Source organism: Podarcis raffonei, chromosome 12 (assembly GCF_027172205.1).
Source record: "Podarcis raffonei isolate rPodRaf1 chromosome 12, rPodRaf1.pri, whole genome shotgun sequence".
NCBI classification, from domain to species: domain Eukaryota; kingdom Metazoa; phylum Chordata; class Lepidosauria; order Squamata; family Lacertidae; genus Podarcis; species Podarcis raffonei.
This window is the reverse complement of record NC_070613.1, coordinates 42,421,258-42,442,024: the sequence shown is the minus strand read 5'-3', so window position 1 is coordinate 42,442,024 and position 20,767 is coordinate 42,421,258. Positions and strand designations below refer to the sequence as shown.

The 20,767-nt window shown below is 40.0% G+C and overlaps 2 protein-coding genes and 1 long non-coding RNA gene across 16 annotated transcripts in view; 2 read left to right on the top strand and 1 right to left on the bottom strand.

Moving 5' to 3' along the window:
• SLC4A7 (solute carrier family 4 member 7) overlaps window positions 1–8,797 on the top strand; it is a 61,917-nt gene extending 53,120 nt beyond the window's left edge. For 8 of the 10 annotated variants that reach the window (XM_053410568.1, XM_053410559.1, XM_053410558.1 and 5 more), the window contains 7 exons: window positions 60–311; window positions 1,248–1,316; window positions 2,216–2,389; window positions 2,569–2,700; window positions 4,508–4,608; window positions 6,453–6,560; window positions 8,280–8,797. In XM_053410568.1, the coding sequence (XP_053266543.1) occupies window positions 60–311; window positions 1,248–1,316; window positions 2,216–2,389; window positions 2,569–2,700; window positions 4,508–4,608; window positions 6,453–6,560; window positions 8,280–8,361 (918 nt within the window). In that variant the 3' untranslated portion in view covers window positions 8,362–8,797. The remainder of the gene's footprint in view (window positions 1–59; window positions 312–1,247; window positions 1,317–2,215; window positions 2,390–2,568; window positions 2,701–4,507; window positions 4,609–6,452; window positions 6,561–8,279) is intronic. The other 2 variants (XM_053410564.1, XM_053410565.1) reach the window with 1 other exon arrangement.
• On the bottom strand, window positions 5,592–6,767 carry LOC128424430 (uncharacterized). Its single transcript, XR_008333019.1, has 2 exons — window positions 6,580–6,767; window positions 5,592–5,691 (listed from the first exon to the last, which is right to left on the bottom strand). It is a non-coding gene; the product is annotated as an uncharacterized LOC128424430 (long non-coding RNA).
• A 7,336-nt stretch (window positions 8,798–16,133) lies between the features above and the next one.
• NEK10 (NIMA related kinase 10) overlaps window positions 16,134–20,767 on the top strand; it is a 110,244-nt gene continuing 105,610 nt past the window's right edge. For 4 of the 5 annotated variants that reach the window (XM_053410572.1, XM_053410569.1, XM_053410573.1 and 1 more), the window contains exon 1: window positions 16,364–16,470. The gene's annotated coding sequence lies outside the window, so the exon portion shown is untranslated. Of the gene's footprint in view, window positions 16,293–16,363; window positions 16,471–20,767 lie in introns of those variants that run through there. The other variant, XM_053410571.1, reaches the window with a different exon arrangement.

Genomic DNA, 20,767 nt, shown 5'->3' with positions numbered 1-20,767 from the left:
TATTGTTGGCTGAATATGTGCATATTTGCTATGAAACATGTTTGTGTTTGACTCAACAGAAAGGTGGTGGATATCATCTCGATCTGCTCATGGTTGGCATGATGTTAGGTATATGCTCAATTATGGGCTTGCCATGGTTTGTGGCTGCAACTGTTCTTTCTATAAGTCATGTCAACAGTTTAAAAGTAGAATCCGAGTGTTCTGCTCCTGGGGAGCAGCCAAAGTTCCTGGGAATTCGTGAGCAGAGAGTGACAGGATTAATGATCTTTGTGTTGATGGGGCTGTCTGTATTTATGACATCTGTATTAAAGGTAAGAAAAAAAAGTTTATTCCGTAACATTATGTAGGCTGAACATGCTAGTAAAACAGTATTAAAAGTCCCAGTGGTATGGCTTCAATGATATGAACATGCCTCTCGCCATATCCAACCAATCTCAGTAGAAAATCATGTGTTAAGCATGAAAAGTGTACCTATAGTATGTTTTTTATATTGTGTTAAGTTCATTATTCTGAGTTCAGATGGGTTTTAATGGCTCGTCCACTTGTTCTGACGCTTTGTCCTGAGAAAACCTACTGTTTGCGCTGAATCAGAACAGACATCGATTGGTTTTTCTGCGGGGAAACCGGCAGGACAAATGAAAAACCACTTGGATCTGTGCCTAGAAAACCTAGAAAGCAGAAAATCACTTGGACCCATGCTTTCCTGGCACAGGACAAGCAAACATGTGGACGAGCCCTAAGTTTTCTGTTAAACACACATTCATAGTTAATTGTTGTTGAATCATGCATTTTCCCTAATTGGATGCAGTGCTCAAGGCTGTGACTTTGATAAATAAGGCGCTGTGGGTTAAACCACAGAGCCTAGGACTTGCCGATCAGAAGGTCGGCGGTTCGAATCCCCGCGACGGAGTGAGCTCCTGTTGCTCAGTCCCAGCTCCTGCCCACCTAGCAGTTTGAAAGCATGTCAAAGTGCAAGTAGATAATAGGTACCGCTCCGGCGGGAAGGTAAACGGCGTTTCCGTGCGCTGCTCTGGTTCGCCAGAAGCGGCTTAGTCATGCTGGCCATATGACCCAGAAGCTGTACGCTGGCTCCCTTGGCCAATAAAGCGAGATGAGCGCTGCAACCCCAGAGTCGGTCACGACTGGACCTAATGGTCAGGGGTCCCTTTACCTTAACTGTTAGCATAAAGATGGTAGAAAATGCATTCACTGATCTGTTAATGAACCTGCTGATCTTTTCCCCACAGTTTATTCCAATGCCCGTTTTATATGGTGTTTTTCTTTACATGGGAGCATCCTCACTAAAAGGCATCCAGGCAAGTTCTATTTTAATCAGTATCTGAGGGAAAAAGGTGAAAAATAGATACTATAGCTTGGCATTTCTCCCCAGCCCCCCAAAAGTCGCCCCTAAGAGTTGTGGGGGATGCTCATTGCATGGTATTGGAACAAGGAGTTTTGCAGTAGGAGGCAAAAACTGGTGGAAACTGGGTGCGATGGCAACTCTGCGGGCAGACTGAGGGTTGCAGGGAACGAGGATACTATTTTTCTTATGCTTATTTGCCTGTTCCCACAAAGCATCAGAAGGTGGTTTTAGCAGGGTGCGAAAGGCATTGGCTTAATGTAGCTTAAAGCTGAGGAGGAAGCGTTCCTTGCATGTCTTTCTTTGACCTGGAATGATGTTTGTACTCCTCTCCTGAACCAGTCTCCTGAGTACTGCTCACAACCACGTAGATTTTAACAATATTAATGACAATTAATTAATTAGTTTAGAACAGGGGTGCCTTCTAGATGCTGTTCAGCTCCCTTCATCCCACCAGCCTGCATGACCAGTAGTCAGGGATAATGTGAATACGTAGTCCAGTAATGTATGGGAAGCCACAGGTTAGGCACTCCTTGTTTAGAAATTCTCATAGGACGGGTTCTGGCTAAGTCATACTCAGAATGATCCATTGACTAACTTTAGTCCATTGATTTTAATTGGTCTACTCAGTGTGTGACTTGGATGCTACTCAGTTTGTTTTTGCAGCTTGGGTAACTCTGTTATCGGTCTAATCAAGTAATGCTTTAAGTATTTGACCAATAGTTGGACAGTCAAATTCGCAACCCTGCCTAATTTTGCAATCCCTTCAATTTATATTTCTGATTATTTTTCTTTCCTAATTTTCCCTTTAGGATGAAAAAAAGTTCAATAACCTTTTCCCCCTTTTCAATTTAGTTTTTTGACCGTATCAAATTGTTTGGAATGCCGGCCAAACATCAGCCTGATTTGATCTATCTGCGTTACGTGCCACTCTGGAAGGTTCATGTATTTACGGTAGTTCAGCTCACCTGTCTCGTTCTTTTGTGGGCAATTAAAGCATCTGCTGCTGCTGTTGTTTTTCCTATGATGGTAAGTAAATAATTATAGTGTATTTGAGAATATACATTTGTATCAACTCAATATATCAGACAAAGAATTTGCACCATACAATTTTGTCTTGTATAACTCAGTCTGTATTAGTTTTATCCTTTCTATTAGTGTTCTGATCTTTGTGTGATAGCTGTTGTTTTTAAATTGTTGTTTTCAAGGTTTTAGCTCTAGTTTTCATTCGCAAACTTTTGGATTTGTGTTTCACCAAACGGGAGCTCAGTTGGCTTGATGACCTTATGCCAGAAAGTAAGAAGAAGAAGGAAGATGACAAAAAGAAAAAAGCAAAGGAAGTAAGTTTGATAGTAATTTATAACAAAAAAAGAACATCCGAAATCAGTGGGGGGTTTGGGGGGCAGGGGCAAGAGCAAAACATTGTTCCTATAGTTTTTCATGGATCCGTCACCTGTATGGTTTTAGAATTTGTATAAATACTTGAAAAATGAGGTGCAATTTTACTCCTTTGGGTGTTGTTCTGGAGTGCCCCCAGACTTTAACAGGCTTTTCAGGGATCTGTGAAGCTGCCACTGGAAACAAGAGCTGAAAAGCTCCTGCGTATGAGTGGAGCAGTGTTCATGATGTTATGAATTATTATTTATTGTATGTCTTGCCTGCCCTTCAGGAGTATGTCCCAGTGCAGGTTGCCGTATGTACATAAAAATACAATCAAAACTGAAACAGTGAAAAAGCAACCCAGTACATAACCCCAAAACATAATTGATACAACACAATGCAAAATGCAAACTGGAAGATGATGTAAATAATACACGGTGCAAGTTACTGATTAAAGTGCTAACAAGATTTCATAAATGTTTCTTTTTGATATCAATAGCATAATTTGGTACTGATTTGTACCACACACCCCATTTGATGACCCAAATGGGTTGGGTATTAATCCTCTTCATGTCATGGAGGCAGGAGAGCAAAGAACTCTGGGAGGCAAGTGCCAACCCCTCAGTTTATTCTCTACTTATCTTCTTGACATACTTGCCCACTCAACACTGGAACTCCACCCATTCACCTTGATTCTCACCCAAGGCCCAAACAAACTCACTATCCAATGACAGGGCTTCCTTTTACGGGCAGGCCCTGAAGTATGATAGAGCTTTCTTCAGGCTTAGTCCCATTCAGCAATTAATCAACTGCGCTTTGCAGACCCAATTTCAGGCTACAGCATACAGTGAGTTTCCTGGGGTTAGGGAGTGGCGGGGCAAGTGAAGGTAAATAGAACTAACTACCTGCTCTCATAGCTCTGTCTTTGGGCTCTGCATGCCACTGCTCTTGAAGATGTGTTTCTCCACTTTTTTAATTGAATTAAAATCTCATTTGTAAGTGCAAGAGCAGGAATATTCCCCCTTCCTAAATTCATCTGGACTAAATGGACTAAATTTAAAATTGTAACCCACAACCTTCTTTAAAGGGCATGCATGTATTGAATTAAGTGCTGACTCAATATTACTATAAACAAGAGATGCACAATGGGGACTGGGGTCTTCTGAAAGAAGCAAGAAGACCTCCTGGATCAGGCCAGTAGCTCATCTACTCAAGCATCATTTCTTGCAGTGGCCAACCAGGCGTCTATGGGAACACTTTCCCCACATAAACATGCTCCTTAAACAACCTTAACCCACTTTTCCTCTAGATATCCCAAGTGATGGGAGAATGGTGGATTAGAGATCATGTCATATTTTAGGGTTTGATGGATGGATCCCTTAGACTCCCATGGATTGCAGAAGATACCCAATTTTGTTGGTACCAGTGAGTTGACAGCAACTGCTGGCACTGCACTCGAAGGCCCCATACCCTGATATTCTGAATGGCTTATCAGATGGCGTGGGCAGTAGTTTCCAGAAAGAAAGGGACTCAAGCTTCTTTACCTGTGTGAAATATCCCCAATTCTGTGTCCCAAATATGACTTGGAGGGGTCAGTAGGTGACTGGGCAGGATGCCATGTTGTACAATTATAATGTAGCACTATCCAAAATACAGTTATGGCTGTGTATTTAAAGTACTTTGAAAATCATACAAGGCCTTGTTTGCATGCCTCATTCTTGTAGAGTAAAATAATTAAATATGTATTGGATAATGTGTAACTTTCAGGAAGCTGAACGAATGTTTCAGGCAGTGGACAGTGAAACTATACACCTTCCATATGACAGAGGCGATGTGTTAGAGATTCCCGTGAAAGCTCTAAAATACAGGTGTGATATATACCTACTTTTTTTTTGTTTGCTTTTTACATAGCTTTATGTGGAAATTAATGTATTTGAAGTATTGTGAATCAGTACTGACCTATAAATCTGGGATTCAACTGTCTGGGAAAGAGGAACAAAAAAACAGACCTCCTTATGTCTACAATATGGTTTTATATATCTATTTTAAATTACATTTTATTCATGTGACCCTTTTGAACAGATCAGATGACTCACTTTCAACCAGCTGTTCTCAGGGTGAAGAAGCTGTTTTGGTCAGTTCTGTCTAGTGTGCTACTGTGCATGGCTAATGATGTGAGAAGCATTGAAGATACTAAATATAATCTGAGCCATAAATTTACCAGCTGCTTAAAGCCTGGACAGTATTTTTTTTAAAAAAAGAAAACAAAAAAGCTCTATATAGTAATTTCCTTTTAACGCAAACAAACAAACAACAAACAAACCTTGTGTACATTTAAAAAAAGTTGTCTGGGGACACTTGATAATATAGTGGTACCTCCGGTTATGAACTTAAATCGTTCAGGAGGTCTGTTCTTAAGCCGAAACCGCTCATAACATGAGCCGTGCTTTCACCTCCCGCTGCTGCCGTGCTCCCGGCATGCAACTTCCGCTCGCATCTCGGGGCAAAGTTTGCAACCGGAAGCATCTACTTCTGTAACCCGAAGTGTTCGCAAGGAGGACTGTATGTAACACGAGGTTCCACTGTAAACGGACTTGAAGGACATAGCACTTAACCCTTTAATTTATCTACTACTAAAATCAATCCCAACTGAGTATCCTTTTTTTCAAGTTAAAACAAAGAGATGTTGTTTATTAATGTTGTTTGCTACTCACTTTTCTTACAAGGTAACTCAAACTGACTCATATTAAAACCAATTAGAAACAACAATAAAAACCTAAAAACACAACAATTTGAATAAGACTAAAAACACAAAGGATAAGTCTCATCCCTCTAAAGAAACTAATATATACCATTCAAATTAAAGGGCCAGAAGCCCAGGAAAAAATGAAACATCTTTGCCTTTTCCAGCCAGCTCATTCCCAGAACATTTTCCATCCTTCCTCTGTAATCTGTCTGAAAGGAACATGTATACTTTTAAAATAATTTGTCTTGGCAAAATATTTGGCTCCAGTTGGAATACCAGAGCTCCTAAGGCTACAGTCATCAACCACTTTACCCAGGAACATACCTTCTTCCATATAGAGCTAGTTAGGATTAAGTGACTTAAGAATAGCATCCCAACAAGCTTTTCAATATCAGCAAGCATCCCTAGCCATAGTCTCAAGTTTGCTTTATAAAAAGATACTTTTACTTCTTTTCTTATGGTGGCCCCTAGTTTGTATGGATTTGGCCTATATACATTTTTTTTGGAACACATGAAAATAACCAAAATACTTCTTTGTAAGAATTTTGGGTGAGCAAGAAAATACGTGATAGAGAAAATAAGTACCTGAAATTCTTACAAAGAAGTATTTTGGTTATTCTCATGTGTTCCAAAGAAAAATGTTGCTAGTACAGAAGTAGTTCAGATCTGCTCTCAAAATGGACTCAGTTAGATTGGATTCTTTCACACAAATATTTCTATTGCCATACCATATGATGATTAAAATCACTCAGTAAGCCAATCCAGTTTTTCCTGTAATGGAATACCTTTTTTAGCCCAGGAATTCTTACACCACATGTATTGATACAGAATGTAGTATTTAACACAACACGTCACTAGTGGCTAGGTAAATACATAACATAAGGCTCAAATGATGTAAAGAGCATGAGACATAATTAATGCTTTTGCAAGGCACTGAGTACTAATCAAGTTGTGTTTGTTGTCTAGCGTTGATCCTTCTGTTGTAAACATATCAGATGAAATGGCCAAAACTGCACAGTGGAAGGCTCTTTCCATGAACACAGAGAATGCCAAAGTAACAAGATCTAACTTGAGGTAGCTTAAAACTACTCACCTTTCTGATTATGCTTTGATTTTGTTGAGCTGTGGAAGTAATTTTGACTGGTATTTATATTTATATCCCTGAATGCCCAAATAAGTTTATATCACACATCTGGCCTGTGAAACAATGGAAAAGTTTATGAGACCCAGGAAAGAAAAAGACTAGTTTCTAAACTTGGAAGTCCAGAATCCCAAGAACAGTGAAACTAGTGTCATGAGTTGGAGCTGCCCATAGAATTTTCTGAAATAACAGCCTACCGTTCTGCATAACAAATGTGCTTTGGAAGTGAGGGTATCTTTTTTAAAAGCCCAGTTTGCTTACATGTTATGAGGGTCATCGTCAAAGAAAAATATATATAATGGATTAGCATAAGGCTCTTGATTAAACTGGAATTGGTTTTTTGGATAATGGACAGAAAATGATATCCACTACTTCCCCTCTAGTAGTAGAAGGCATCTATCAGCAAAATGAGAGAGAGAGGCAGTTTTTGACAATTATTCTCCATCCACCCACAGCCCCTACTCAAAAGTTGATCCAGGAAGCCCTGCTGGAAGGAAAGTGTTGGATATCACCCAAAGCACATTTTCTGTGTATTGTAGTGATTTAGATATGGGGTAGCTCTTTTAAAAATATTTAATCTGTAGCATAATGGACCAAAGAATGCCATGCATAGCTGTTTCATATTGTTTCTACTCATTGTGGAACTTTAATTTGGAATAAAGAGTAGAAAAGACACAAAGCATGATACTCTTCCCCCCATTCGGCTACAGATGCACACACACAGGTGTATATACACAAACACAAATTTCACAAAAGCTTGCTTGCTACTAGGAATTTCAAATATTCTTAGTCCTGTAGCTGCACACTTGAGATCATGAATGTTGAGGCTGGTTGCAAGACCTCATTATTTATTTAATTTTTATACTACCTTCATCTGAAGTTCTCTGGGCAGTTTACAGCATAAAAATACAAGATAAAAACACAAAATATTTAAACAAAACAGCAAAACCTTTCCCACATTACGGCTGGTTTCAGATGTAACATGAAACCATGGTTTGTGCTAACCATAGTTAAGAACCCACTTCATAGTCTGAACTTCTTGACATCTGCCAGGCTGACTATAGGTCTGAGATGCTTGTCTGCTCAGAATTCAGCTTCATGTTTCCATGATGAAGCAGCCTCTTGCACTGGCACAATGGCCCTGTGATTTGTCAATGTCCCATGAATTCACATATAATAGGAACTTAGAATTATTAGGTGGGTTCAGGTTCAGGCTGCATCTGAATCCAGACTAAATGCATGTTGCCTAGTCTGTCACTGACCTTACATGGCAGTCCTACATGTCTACCCAAAAATAAGCACCATCGTATTAAGTGGATTTAGAATTGCAGCCTTAAAGTTGAATAATTAGTGGTGGTTTATTGCAATTATATTGAATACACATGCATCTATAGGAAGAAAAGCTGAAAATGGCTTAAATGTTTAGCGAAAAGCAGCATTCAAGCCATAAACCCTAAGAGAATAATCTTGAATCCATGTTAAACTTTTCTGATGTGCTTCATGTGCTTGAAATGTGTTAACTTGAGTGTGTGTATGTGCATGTTCATAATAAAAAATAATATGTGATACATGAAATACAGGTGCTATTTGATAAAATTTGAGTGTGTTATATATTCTTTGGCTCATCTAACCTTGTGAATTCTTCTTAACAGCTCTGAAAAAGAAGAGTGTGTGAAAATAGACATGGAAAATACTCCTGAAACAAAGTATGTAGATGCTGAAACCTCATTATAGAAGTGAACAAGGGTATATATTATTTTATAGGATATACTGTAAAAGGGTGACTTCACATCTTCTTTCAAGTTCTGAAATTCGAGAGATATGGATACTGTATGCACAGCAACAAGACTTTCAGACAAGATAGAAGTGATGTCCGCTCTGGAAATATTTATTTTTAGTGGAATGTTTTTCATTTTTTTAAATAGGAAAATTAAAAATTCTTTTTAGTTATCAGTACATGCATTGCATGTCAAATCATCTTTAATTGTGAAGTATTGGTTGCATTGTTTATAACTTTCTAGTATGTAGTAGTTTTTATAATTTATTGCAGTACACGTCACGTTTTCAGGCAATTACTGTTTGGGTGTTTGCAAAATGTTATAAATGTCAGTCTCCCTAGGAAAAAAAAATCCCAATGTGCCCTTTCATAAATGACTTTATTTTCAGGCCATTCTTACTTCATGTTGCTGTTTTATGGGGATCTAAATGGATATCTGTGAGCGATTTATTAGTCCTAAATTAGTATAACACTAAACACAGTGTTGTTGCCTTTCCCTTATTCCTGTAAGACATGGATTCCACAGTACCTCTTCATACTACATATTTTGTGTACAGATTCTTTTGCCTCCATTGAAGTTAATGAGGCATTGAAATTATACAGGGCCTGTGGATTTGAATACACATGTAGGCTCCAAATTAAGGTTCCTGACTTAAAATGTAAGCTTAACAGACTTTGATTAGCCAATGCGTTTGTTTCCTTTTCCTGCATGTGCATAATATTAATTGATCTCTGAAAATACATTCAGAGTGGTGAGAGCAGGGGATCCCAATGCAAACATTTTCCTGATTCAGGAGAGGGTTTGCACTGGAATCTTGCTTTTAAACAAAGGGCTTTCAAACAGCCCCACACAGACCCAGAGCAGGTGGAGGGAGTGTGCCTCACAGAGGATGGGAGACAGAGCAGAAGGCTAGCAATCATGGAGCCAATTCTGACTCAGTCAATAGAACTCAGTATCTAAATGCTATTACTTGGAAGGCTTGGATCCAGAGATTTCTTGTGTGAGTGGAAAAAAATACTTCCACTTGTGAAAGGCAACCCTGCTGAATTTCTTCCATTTCCTCATCCAGCTGCTGCCCCCATATCCCATTTTATATTCTAGAGGGTCCTTCTGGCCCTTAGGAGATACTTTGGGGAACCACAGGGCCTACAGCAGGGGGAAGGAGCCCTGTTGCATGAACAGAGTTCTGCTTGAGCGTTTCAAGATCCACGCAATATGTTTGGAACTACAGCTTGTTTATAAGATATTAGGCCATGCATAGAAGTAAGTTGCACTGATGTCAATGGTGCTTAATTTTGAAGGCAGTGAATCTGGGTCGAAAGCTGTGCATGCAGAGCTTCTGCAATGGGTAAGGCCTTCTCTTTTGTGGAGGATGTGCATATGAAATTATACCCTATATTAAGGAAAGATCTTGTGTATGCTGGATCTTCATGGTACCTATCTGAAAATCCCACACATATGAAGAAGGCCCCTAAACTGGAGCCACTGTGTTTAGCATCAAGGTGTGAGGATTGCGTAATACATTAATCTCTATGCATTTGAAGGAATGGAGCAACTTTATGTGAAGTTAAAATTAAAAGGCAAATTAAACATGTAAGGTCTTCAATTTTAAAAGCACATTGCTTTATTATCTCCTCTTACTGAAGTCAGTTGTATAAATTGCTAGCCACACCGGTTGGGGGGGGACTCTGACCCCACCTGTCATGGCTGGACTCCAATTCCCATCATCCGCAGCAAATATGGCCAGTAGTCAGGGATGATGAGGGTTGTAGTTCAGATCATCTGGAGGTCCACAGGCTCCCCATCCCTGCACCAGAATATTAATGCTCATTTCTTTCTGTGGCAGAATTAAGCATTTGCGTATATCTGTCCTGATGAAATACACAGGACTTAAGGCTTGAACTGCAGCTGGATAGTATCTGTTTGCCAGCATGGACTTCAGTCATCTTGCCCAATGGTGAAACTCACAGTAACCAATTCTGCTTCTAAGGTGAAATGGCAGCAACTGGTGAAGCCATTCATTGGTAGCAATCACCACCATGGAGCAATCAAATAGGTCTTTAAAAACCACTATTGGAAGTGGCAGTTGATGTAAACCATGTAGTTAGGAGCTTCAAGTCCATATGGACCTCTCATGCTAGCAGAGATTCTCAGTAGAGCCCGTCATCACTGCCACCTCCCAGCAGTTTCCCATTAAGAATGTGTTTTCTTTTCCCTCCTTGATTGCCTGGCAGCATGCAATTCCTGTTGGCAAACTGCCTCACCACTTGTTACTGAAGAATGCTGTTTGTATGAAAACTTAAGTTCCGCAAACCTTGCAAAGAAGTCTAGTTGTTGACATTGCTCACAATTGTAACAGAAGCCACATAACTTAAGGCTGTGCTTATTTTCCGTCAATAATGAATATTTGCACCTCTCTTTGTGCTTTCTGTCAAAAGAAGAATTTGTGCACGTCTCCCACAGAACTTTTCACTGGGAATATTGCAAGAAGTGCATGTTGGATCTTGAAAGTAACTTGGTGCACCCAGTGGAACATTTTACTTTTCTGAAGAGGAAGTTCATGTACCGTGCCGTCAACTGCTTTTGAAATAGTGGGGTGTTTCAAAAGCCGTTTTCAGGGCAGAACCAGAGGAGTGAATAAGTTGCACAGCATAAAAGCAGATTGTGGGGCTCACCAAAAGCAACTGTGCTCAGTGACCTGAAACAATTGAGAGCAAGTAATGGGAACAGAAACCTATGGAATTGACACTTAAGATTTACTTGAACAGTGGCATTTCCTTTTATTATTATTTTTTAAATGCTGCTAAATGTATTCACAGTTTGAAGAAAAAGTTAACTTTATTAAATCAACATGTAGGGATATGGGTCATCATTAAACAGAAGAGCTGATGCCTCAGCACCATCAAGTTAGCTTTTCAGTACTGCTTATCTTTGATATTGGTAAGAGTATAGCTATAACGTTCATTCCTGGAGGTTCACGTAGCTTGTGCCTTAGTCTTCTTCAGAAAATATGCACTTTTTCTTTTTTGAAAATCATGACCACCTGTCACTTACCCCATCTCCTTCACAAAAGGTGTGTTCAACGTCTTCAACAATCACGTTTGAAAACAATGTGTTCTATTTGGTACAGTAAAAAAACAACAATCATGCCTGTAGCTTTCAGAGTTATTCACACTTGTCTTCCATTACTGAAAAATTCTGTATTCAGAGCTGTGGGTAGTAATTTGCAAAGATCCAAACAGATTGTCTTGAATTTTAACCCTTTGTTTTCTAAGCCTATAATTCCATAATGCTGAACAGTTCATATCAACTTTTCAGTGCCAAAGGGTTAATAATTTTGGTAACTTAAGCAAAGATCTGAAAACTACTTAGAATCACAATATTTATTTTATTTTAATTATGTAAAAATATTATACAGTGCCAGGCATAACCATGACTTGCAATGTAGTCTGCATTGATTGTTTCGATGTTGTTTGTTAATGTTATCTTACACATTTGATAGCATATGAAGTCCTGATGACATGCTGAGAATTCCAGTGGTAAAATCTAGGTGATTTACTGCTTATTATACTGTATAAACGTTATTTCCTTCTCCATAATTAAAAAAAGGATAGTATTAAAGTAAGACAGTGAAGGACAGAGCTTTTACTGTACGTAGATAATAAATGTTGCCTTAAAAGGTGTAAATGAGTAAACTTTACTGTGCACTGATTCACCTTAGGGTGGAGCCTAATTTAAAGCCAGTATATTTCCATTAAACCAGTAGACTAAATAGCTGAGCACTTTTTTTAGATACCTTGGTACTGGCATCTTTTGTAAAGCATCTTAGTGTCACAATAGAATCTAAACAACCCGGTGTTTTTGGTTTGTGTATGAACTTGTAAAACTCTGTTCTAGATATGCACAAACAACTCATTATCCTTAGTTTGCAATGTTCCATGCTGCAAACTGTGTTTAAGGCAGGTTATTCCAGATTATCAAGATAATCAACAAAAATGTGCAAGATAGTGTACAAAGCATGTCAGTCATTTAGCATCAAACAGAACGTTTCTCCCCCCCCCAACACATTTATCTCTATGTACAGTAGTCTTGTAAAATGTGCCCATTGTAAAAGTAAGTTCCAAATGTAAAAATGTCACAGATAGATGAAATGCAAAACCAAAATGCACTGGTATGCATTGTTTAAAGGGGTTATGTATTATACATATGTTTTATACATTGTGTTTGAAGTTACCAGTTCAGAGTTTGTAGATCATTAGCACAACATTTTGAATGTATTTTGCTTTTGCTTTTCTTAAGTTTGGTCAGTAATTTAATGTTTTTTTAGAATGATTGATTATAGGTGCCATCCATTACCTAATACAGTACAAATGTTGTGAAGAACCATATATTTTAGTGAATGTACAGGCACATAGTTGTGTCAATATATACTCGTATTCTGAATACAAAATATTGTCTTGTGATTTTACTACTTGCAGTTTTTTTATTTTAAAACTTTTTAGTAAATTTGTCAATTATAGGAAAATGGTTGCAATTGGTGTGAAAATAAAGTTTTTCATATTTAGTACATATTGTCACTATTCGGCAGTCTTGGAGTAACTTATTTAATGCCAGGTTTTTATAATGCAATTTATTAGTCAGGAGACGAATTCCTTTGTAACATTTCCCATTTGTTATTGATGCTTTGTTTTGTAAGTGTGTCTTCCAGTGTTCAGAGCTGAACAAAAACATTTACTTTGATTTGCAGTGTGATTCCACACTTTATTCCAGTTTTTATGACAGTTTTCTAATTGCATATAACATTTCCTTTTATAATAAAATCCAAAGCAAGTTAACACTGTTCCAAATGTAGAAACAATATTTTATTAATTTATATAATGCCTACAAAAAATTCTCCAACATGTACTGTGAAAAATCCAGCCTTTATAATTTGTTTAATGAATGTTGCGAAAACTATTTTTTGTAATGTTTCAAAAAGTTGACAAAAAGCAATAAAATGCCACTGAATTTGACGTTTTCGGTTAATCTTTAATCACATGTTGTTTGTTATGCAGGGTTAATGTTACTGATATAATACATGAAAGCTCTCTGGTGCTCTAACTTTTATCTAGCTAGTCTAGTTTAGAGTGAAGTTCTTGCCATGTGTTTAAGAACTGCACAACCAGCAAGTAAGAGCTGTGAGTCTACAAAACGATGCTACAAATTGTACCACTGTATAATGCTGCAATATGTATCTTTTGAATTGAAGTTGTGTTATATTATAGATGCTCAAAATCCTATCACTGTGGTGGGCAGGGGTTGTAGTGAATTGAAGACCAATATAATTCAAGGATCTCTAGAGTAGAGTATTTCTCATAGGAATGAATGGCAGCCATTGTAGGCTTGAGGTGGGTTAATCTGCCCCAGTGTTGGCAGTGCTGACAGTTTTGTGGGTGATTGGGCAAGTTATGCACTTCCAATGCAATAACCTTTTTAGTTCTATCTTGTTTACTATCATAAAACTCAGAGGAAGCCACTGAGAACTTGAGTTTTGTTTTTTAGTGACACTAGAAAGCAGATTTACCTTTACTGGTAACAGAAAAAGACATTTACTGGAATGGTATTTATTTCACAAGGTATGCTGAAATGTACACTCCTATATTACACACCTGATTCTTCCTCCCATATTAGCAAAAGAAAGAAAAATGAAGAGAGGAAAAATACATATTTTCTGTTTTCTTGTCCTGTGTTTATTGGATCGAGGAAAGTGGGAAGAAACAGCTTCCTTCCCACATCTGCCCTGCAAATACTCAGATTTTAAAGAACTGTATGGGACAAGGTGATGCTGTTTTACCCTTCTATCTTGCCCTGAATTCCAGTCAATCCTTTGCCTTATTTGTAACTGGCACCCAAATAATTTTGTTGGCATACAAAAGTATGCCAGCACTTGAGGGTGAAGCCATAGCAGTATGCACAGATTCTTCCCATTAAGAGGAGACAAGGTTAGTACAGTACAGTGGTACCTCAAGTTAAGTACTTAATTCATTCTGGAGGTCCGTTCTTAACCTGAAACTGTTCTTAACCTGAAGCACCACTTTAGCTAATGGGGCCTCCTGCTGCTGCCACGCCGCCAGAGCACGATTTCTGTTCTCACCCTGAAGCAAAGTTCTTAACCTGAGGTACTATTACTGGGTTAGCGGAGTCTAACCTGAAGTGTATGTAACCCGAGGTACTACTGTAGTTGGGCTGTGCAGAATGTTAAAAGGCAAACAGGAAAATATTACATTTTTAAAAGAGAAATTAATAAAAACTACAATGTAAAGGGTCAGAAAGAGATGCTTGATCAGAGTTGAGGAGTGGTCTAAAGATTCGCAATATAACTCTGGATAAATATTAGATATTGCAGCTTTACCCATATTGCATGTTTTTGCTCTTTCTGTGGTAAGATTTGGTTCTGTTCAGTCTTGCCAATTCTATTCTAGGCTGTAGGTCTATTGAAATTGAGCACGAGAAACAGAGCCAGCCCAATACAATTGGCACCTGAGATCAATCACAAAATAGTGCACCAAGGAATAAGAGGTGAGCGAAGATCTACACATCAGGAACAAGGATGAGAGGAGATCAGCAGCACCACCCATTTGCCAAGAGGCCACTGTAGAGGTGGCACTGGCCACCCAAGGAAGTCACAGATCTGGCCTCCAAGGACCACATTGCAGCAGCAGGCAGTGCATTCAGCGGTGGGCAGATCTGCCCCTGTGGTACCTGCTGCCTGAGGCAGTTATGTCACCTTGCCTCATGGGTGGACTGGCCCCGAAGAGAAGTCTTATGTTCTTGTGCCCAAAAGGCTCCCCAAGTGCCTTCAACTTCAAAATAAAATAAAAAGGGCAGTCCCATTTAAAACGTACGGCACAAAAGGACAAAATGCCCCCAACTGCAACAAAGCAACATCAAGGGATCTGTTGGGGAGTGGATGGTATGAAGTGCCGTAGAATCCTAGAATTTGGTAGAGTTGGAAGGGATCCTGGGGGGTCATCTAGTCTAACCCTCTGCAATGCAGGAATCTCATCTGAGATTCTGCATAGTTGCACATCTTGCTTAGACAGAATAGCTAACTGGAAACCATACCATAGTTAAAGCATAATCTTTGGAAGCTGGTCATTCAGAAGGTGAGATTTCCTACACGTATTCCAAAGCATCATCTTTACAGATCCTCAGCATGTTTGAGAGCTAATCACAGGCCCCTTAATTTGGTTGTTTCAACGATTTGGAGCAAATAAAATTTCAGTATATATGTACGGAGTGTCGTCGCTGCTGTGTTCTATAAATTCATTTCCCCCTCTCTTCCAAATCAGTACATCTGATTTGCTACATAGGTTAGGTTAGCCCTATTTTTTTATTGCGGTCATTAATCATAATAAAAAAAATATTATCTTAAGACCTTTTGGAGAGGACTGGATGTGAAGCAGCAGTCTGTACACGCTCAATAATAATACGTAATGGAATTACACCCTCCGACTCTGGATTCGGCCTTGCCTTCCAAACCCGCAAGCGACGTGGCGCCAGCCTACAATTCCCACTCCTCCTTTTGGGTGAATACGGTAATCTTTCCCCTTCTGCCCGCTTCCGGGTACTTGCAGAAGGAGGGCCGCCATTAGCCAATCAGAAAAAGGCTCCTGCAAGGCCGCTCGGTGACGTCACCGCGCCAAGCCGCGCCTACCGAGAATTTAGCGCGAGAGTTTCTTTCCACTACGGCGAGCGGGGCTGGGAGCCCCGAGCGGCTTCTCCCGTTCCTATGGCAACAGCAGCCGCGGCGTTATCCGTCTCCCCTGAAGCGCAGCCGCCTTCGCAGCGGCTCGCCATTGGTCGAAGGAATCGATCGTTTAGAAGGAGGCGCGCTTTCATTGGCTGGTACGTTTGTCAGTTGGCTCGCTCAGCGGGGCGGGGGGGTTCGGTCTTTTTTGGCTCGGATTGAAAAATAGTAATAAGAAGAATCCTAAAAAATAATAACGGAGAGGTGCGGTGGATCTGCATACTGGGGAGGGGCAGAGAGATCGGGAATCCAGGGCGCCGCCCCTCCCTGTGCGAAGTGAGTAGAGCGAGGAAGGGGATGCTTGGGAGGAACGAAGGAAGCAGCGTTTTGTGGAGTTTCCCATCCCATAATTTATGATTGGATGGGAATTCCCAGCGGCCCCCGGAGAGCAGGCCGGGGAGAGCCACTAGGATCTCTTTTCGGTGTCAGATTTAGCTTTGGAACATATGCAGTGCGTGGTTTGTTCTCTGTCAGATTTAACTTTGAAACACTATTATTATTATTATTATTATTATTATTATTATTATTATTATTATTATTTGTGCCTTTTATAGAAAAATGGTGCTGGTACACACCATGAAGTTGTTACAGTAAGCATCACACTTCTGACATTTTTTTTTGAGGGCGTGTGTGTGTGCCAGTACTGTGTACTTTTGAGTACCCCCAGAAAAAAGCACTTCTTTTTAAATTTGCACACCATAGTATATTATATATGTCAGTACATTTATCAAGGCTTTTGAGGAACAGGTGTCAGCACTTCCTTAATTATTATTTTTTAAAGAGAACTTTTTATCGTTTTGGAATGTACAAACCAATATGGAAACCAGTCATCAATAATAGGTGGTTGCTAACAGGCCACTCATCTTTTTAGTTCCTGCTTCCCCACCCCCCAGCCATCGAAATGGGAATCCAAAGAAATTAGACTTTGTGCATATTTTGACCATGATCTCTGAAAGCTCCATTCCACTCAACTTTGCGTTTAAGTTCTTGAACAACAGATCCCCTTTCCCCTTGACGTGCACATGCTGTGTGACAAACCATATTTGAAAGTGAGAAGTATCTCAAAAGCGATTCGAGATATGACATGTAGGTTTGTGGTTAAAAACAACGAAGGTGAAGAATCCCACTTCGTAAGCAGGAGTTTTAAAGAGAAGCTAAAATAGCTCTTTCATACCATCCAAGTGTCCCTATTTTCTAGGGACAGTCCCAGATTTACAGAAGCCACCCTGGTTTCCGATTTGATCCTGGAATGTCCTGCTTTTCCTTAGGCTGTCCCTATTTTCATTAGAGAAATGTTGGAGGTTACGGAGTTATGCGACCCCTGAGCCAAGGAGACACAACCTTTAGAAGTCATCTGAAGGCAGCCCTGAATAGGGATTTTAAAAAAAATGTTTAATCTTTTATTATGATTTGATATATGTTGGAAGCTGCCCAGAGTGGTGGGGGCAACCCAGTCAGATGGGTGGGGTATTAATAATATTAATGGAATAGCTTCCGGAGGCGGCGCAAAACCGTGATGGCGGACCTCTTCGAGCTCTGAAGAGGGGCACCGCAGAAAAGGGTTGCTCGCGACGGCGCAGCGGCAACCCATCAAGATAAACCACGGGCAGAGTGAGTCCGTGGCCGTGGGACCCGGCGGGCACCTGGAGCGACCCCGAAATCACAAAAGGAACCCCGTAAGGGGCTCCGGAGTGAAGGAGGGGGAGCGGTGCTGTGGGTTCATCGCTCTTTCTGCGGAGGCGAAGCCGCGCGGCTGTCACGGATGAGCGCTGACCTTTCTTCCAAGAAACATCGGGCTGAAACATCAAACCCGTGAGTAAGGACCTAAGATTCTACAAATCAAATCGGAAAATTTGGCTAAAAACGGGAGACGAGAAAGAGGAAGTCCGTCTTCCGACACTGCTTTCAAGATCAAAGCAGACGGTCTAAAGAGCGGAAAGCGCTGTGAACAGGGAAGCTTTGAAGCTTTAAATCGGGACTTTCGTGCACATTTGAATTTTACTTTTAAAGAATAAATACAGCATAAAATTGACCTGGAGCGGACACCCCAAGGGCAAGGGAAGACTCTAACCCCAAATTCCCGGGTGGCCGGGTAAAGTTGTTTAAACTGCGGAACTGTTGCAAGCTTCCAGATACTTTTGTAACTGGATAGTGTAATTTTGAGCTCACCTAGCTGAAGTGGATACAATTGCAGGCACCTTGCTGGAACTTTGTTATATGTTTAAAAGGGCTCTGCAGGACCTTTCTTTTAGCGTGCTGGAACTAATTTGCTTTTAAAATTGTTTTTAAAGTTGGAACAAAGAGACTTTAATTGCGGAAAGTTACCTTCTTCTTACTAAAACTTTGGTGGCACTCCCCCTAGAGGACATTGGGAATATAGAGGCCTGGGAAAGTTTCTCTGTTTACCTTCTCTCAATAGACTGTTTTTAATTCTGGACTTGCCTTTCCCATGGGATTACAACACTTGACCTTGAACGTTGACTGATGAGTGGCACAGGAAAGACAAGAGCAGCCAAAGCTAAGGAAGCTAAGGAGAAAGAGAAAGCAAAAAAGCAAGCACAGCTTTTGCAAACAACTTTAACTCAGGGACGTAGATTATTAGTTCCAGCTGTGCTTGCGACACAAAAAGTAGAAACCGAAAAGCCTGAAAAATCTGAAGAGGAAGATATGGCAGCAGGAGGAGCTGAGGCAGTACTGAAACAAGTTTTGGAACAATTGTCAGCAATAAATCAAAAAATTGATAACCAATCAACAAAAATTGACCAAGCAACATCCTCGATCCAGAAATTGACAGATCAGGTTTCCCAACATACCCAAGCAATTGAAAAATTGCAAGGAGCAACAGAAGAGAATCGTAAACTGGCAGGGGAAGCCGTTCAAATTGCAACATCAGCTAAAAAAGAAGTCGAGGAAGTTAAAGCGGAAGTCAAGCCTCTTCATAAACAGATAGGGGACCAACAAACCTATCTCTCGTTGGTGGAATTGAAAAATCGCGAGACCAACCTCAGACTAAGGGCAGTCCCAGAAATTGAACAAGAAGATTTGAAAGGACTTTTGACAACAGAGTTTACAAAGTTCTGGGACTTAAAAGAAGAAATTGATTTCAAAATTGTATCGGCTTTTCGGTTGGGAAGATTAGTAAGAAAAGATAGATCCAGAGACTGCTTAATAGCTTTGAGATCAAGGGAGGAGAGAGACAAAATACTAGGCCTACACTTCAAAAACTCAATTGTGATACAAGAGAAAAGGGTGGAAATTTACCGAGATATTCCTAAACAGTTATTGGACTTGAGAGCCACCTATTCAGATTTGGCTAAGTTGCTGAGACTCAACACAATTCCTTACAGGTGGGAGTTCCCACAAGGGCTATCATTCACTTACAAACAGAAGAAGGTTAAAATAAGATCACCAGAGGACTTACAAAAGTTCCAGCACGATCACGGAGAAGACCTCCAAAAAGAAGCAGCAGCTAATTGGCCTATACCCAACCCAGGTGGAGCAATACCTGCACCTTCGGAACCAGAGGAGAAAGAAGATACACCGCTCTAGGTGTAGCAGAATAGTTCAGGATGTCTCTGCGGCTACTCAGTTGGAATATAAATGGCGGAAATTCCCCGGAGAAAAGAAGGAGGTTATTTCACATATTGAAGAAAGAACAATTGGACATTATTTGCCTACAAGAAACCCATGTGACCAGGCTCCACAGGAAGGTTTTGGTAAATAAAAGATTAGGCCAAGAATTTATTTCGTCTGACAAAGTAAAGAAAAGAGGAGTGGTGATCTATGCTAAGGAGAGCCTGATACCCAAATTTCTATTTAAGGATGAACAAGGAAGAATTTTGGCAATTGAAATTCAAACCCAAGGAGAAAAAATATTGATATTAGGAATTTATGCCCCAAATGACGGGAAATCAGAATTTTTCAAGAAGCTGCATGAGACGTTGCTGGACTATCTGGATTATGCTAACATCATAATGATGGGAGATATGAATGGAGTGGTGTCTACACATATGGATAAGTCTTACAACCAAAACTTAACATCAGACGGCAGACTGCCCAAAACTTTTTTCGAACTGACTGACAATCTGGATTTGATCGACATATGGAGGACAAAGAACCCCCTAGGTAAAGAAGGAACTTTTTTCTCTGAGGCCCACCTGTCTTGGTCAAGGATCGACCAAATCTGGACCTCCAGGGGGCTGGCACCCAAGACTAAAAAGGTGGAAATCTGCCCAAAAACATGCTCCGACCACAACGCCTTGAAAATAGAACTTAGATTAACTCAACCCGGTTCCTTCAGATGGAGAATGAATGACACACTACTAAGAGATCAAGAGATTGTGAAAAAGGCCCAAAAAACATTAAAGGACTATTTTGAGATAAATCTGAATACTACAGTTGAAAAAAGAACGATCTGGGACGCAAGCAAAGCTCTTATGAGAGGGTTTCTGATACAACAGAATTCAATCAAGAAAAAACTCTGGAACGGAAAGAAGGACAAAATATTGGAGAAAATACACCAAGGAGAAAAAAAACTGAGAACCAAACCAAAGTCCAAGGAGGTGCTGAGAGA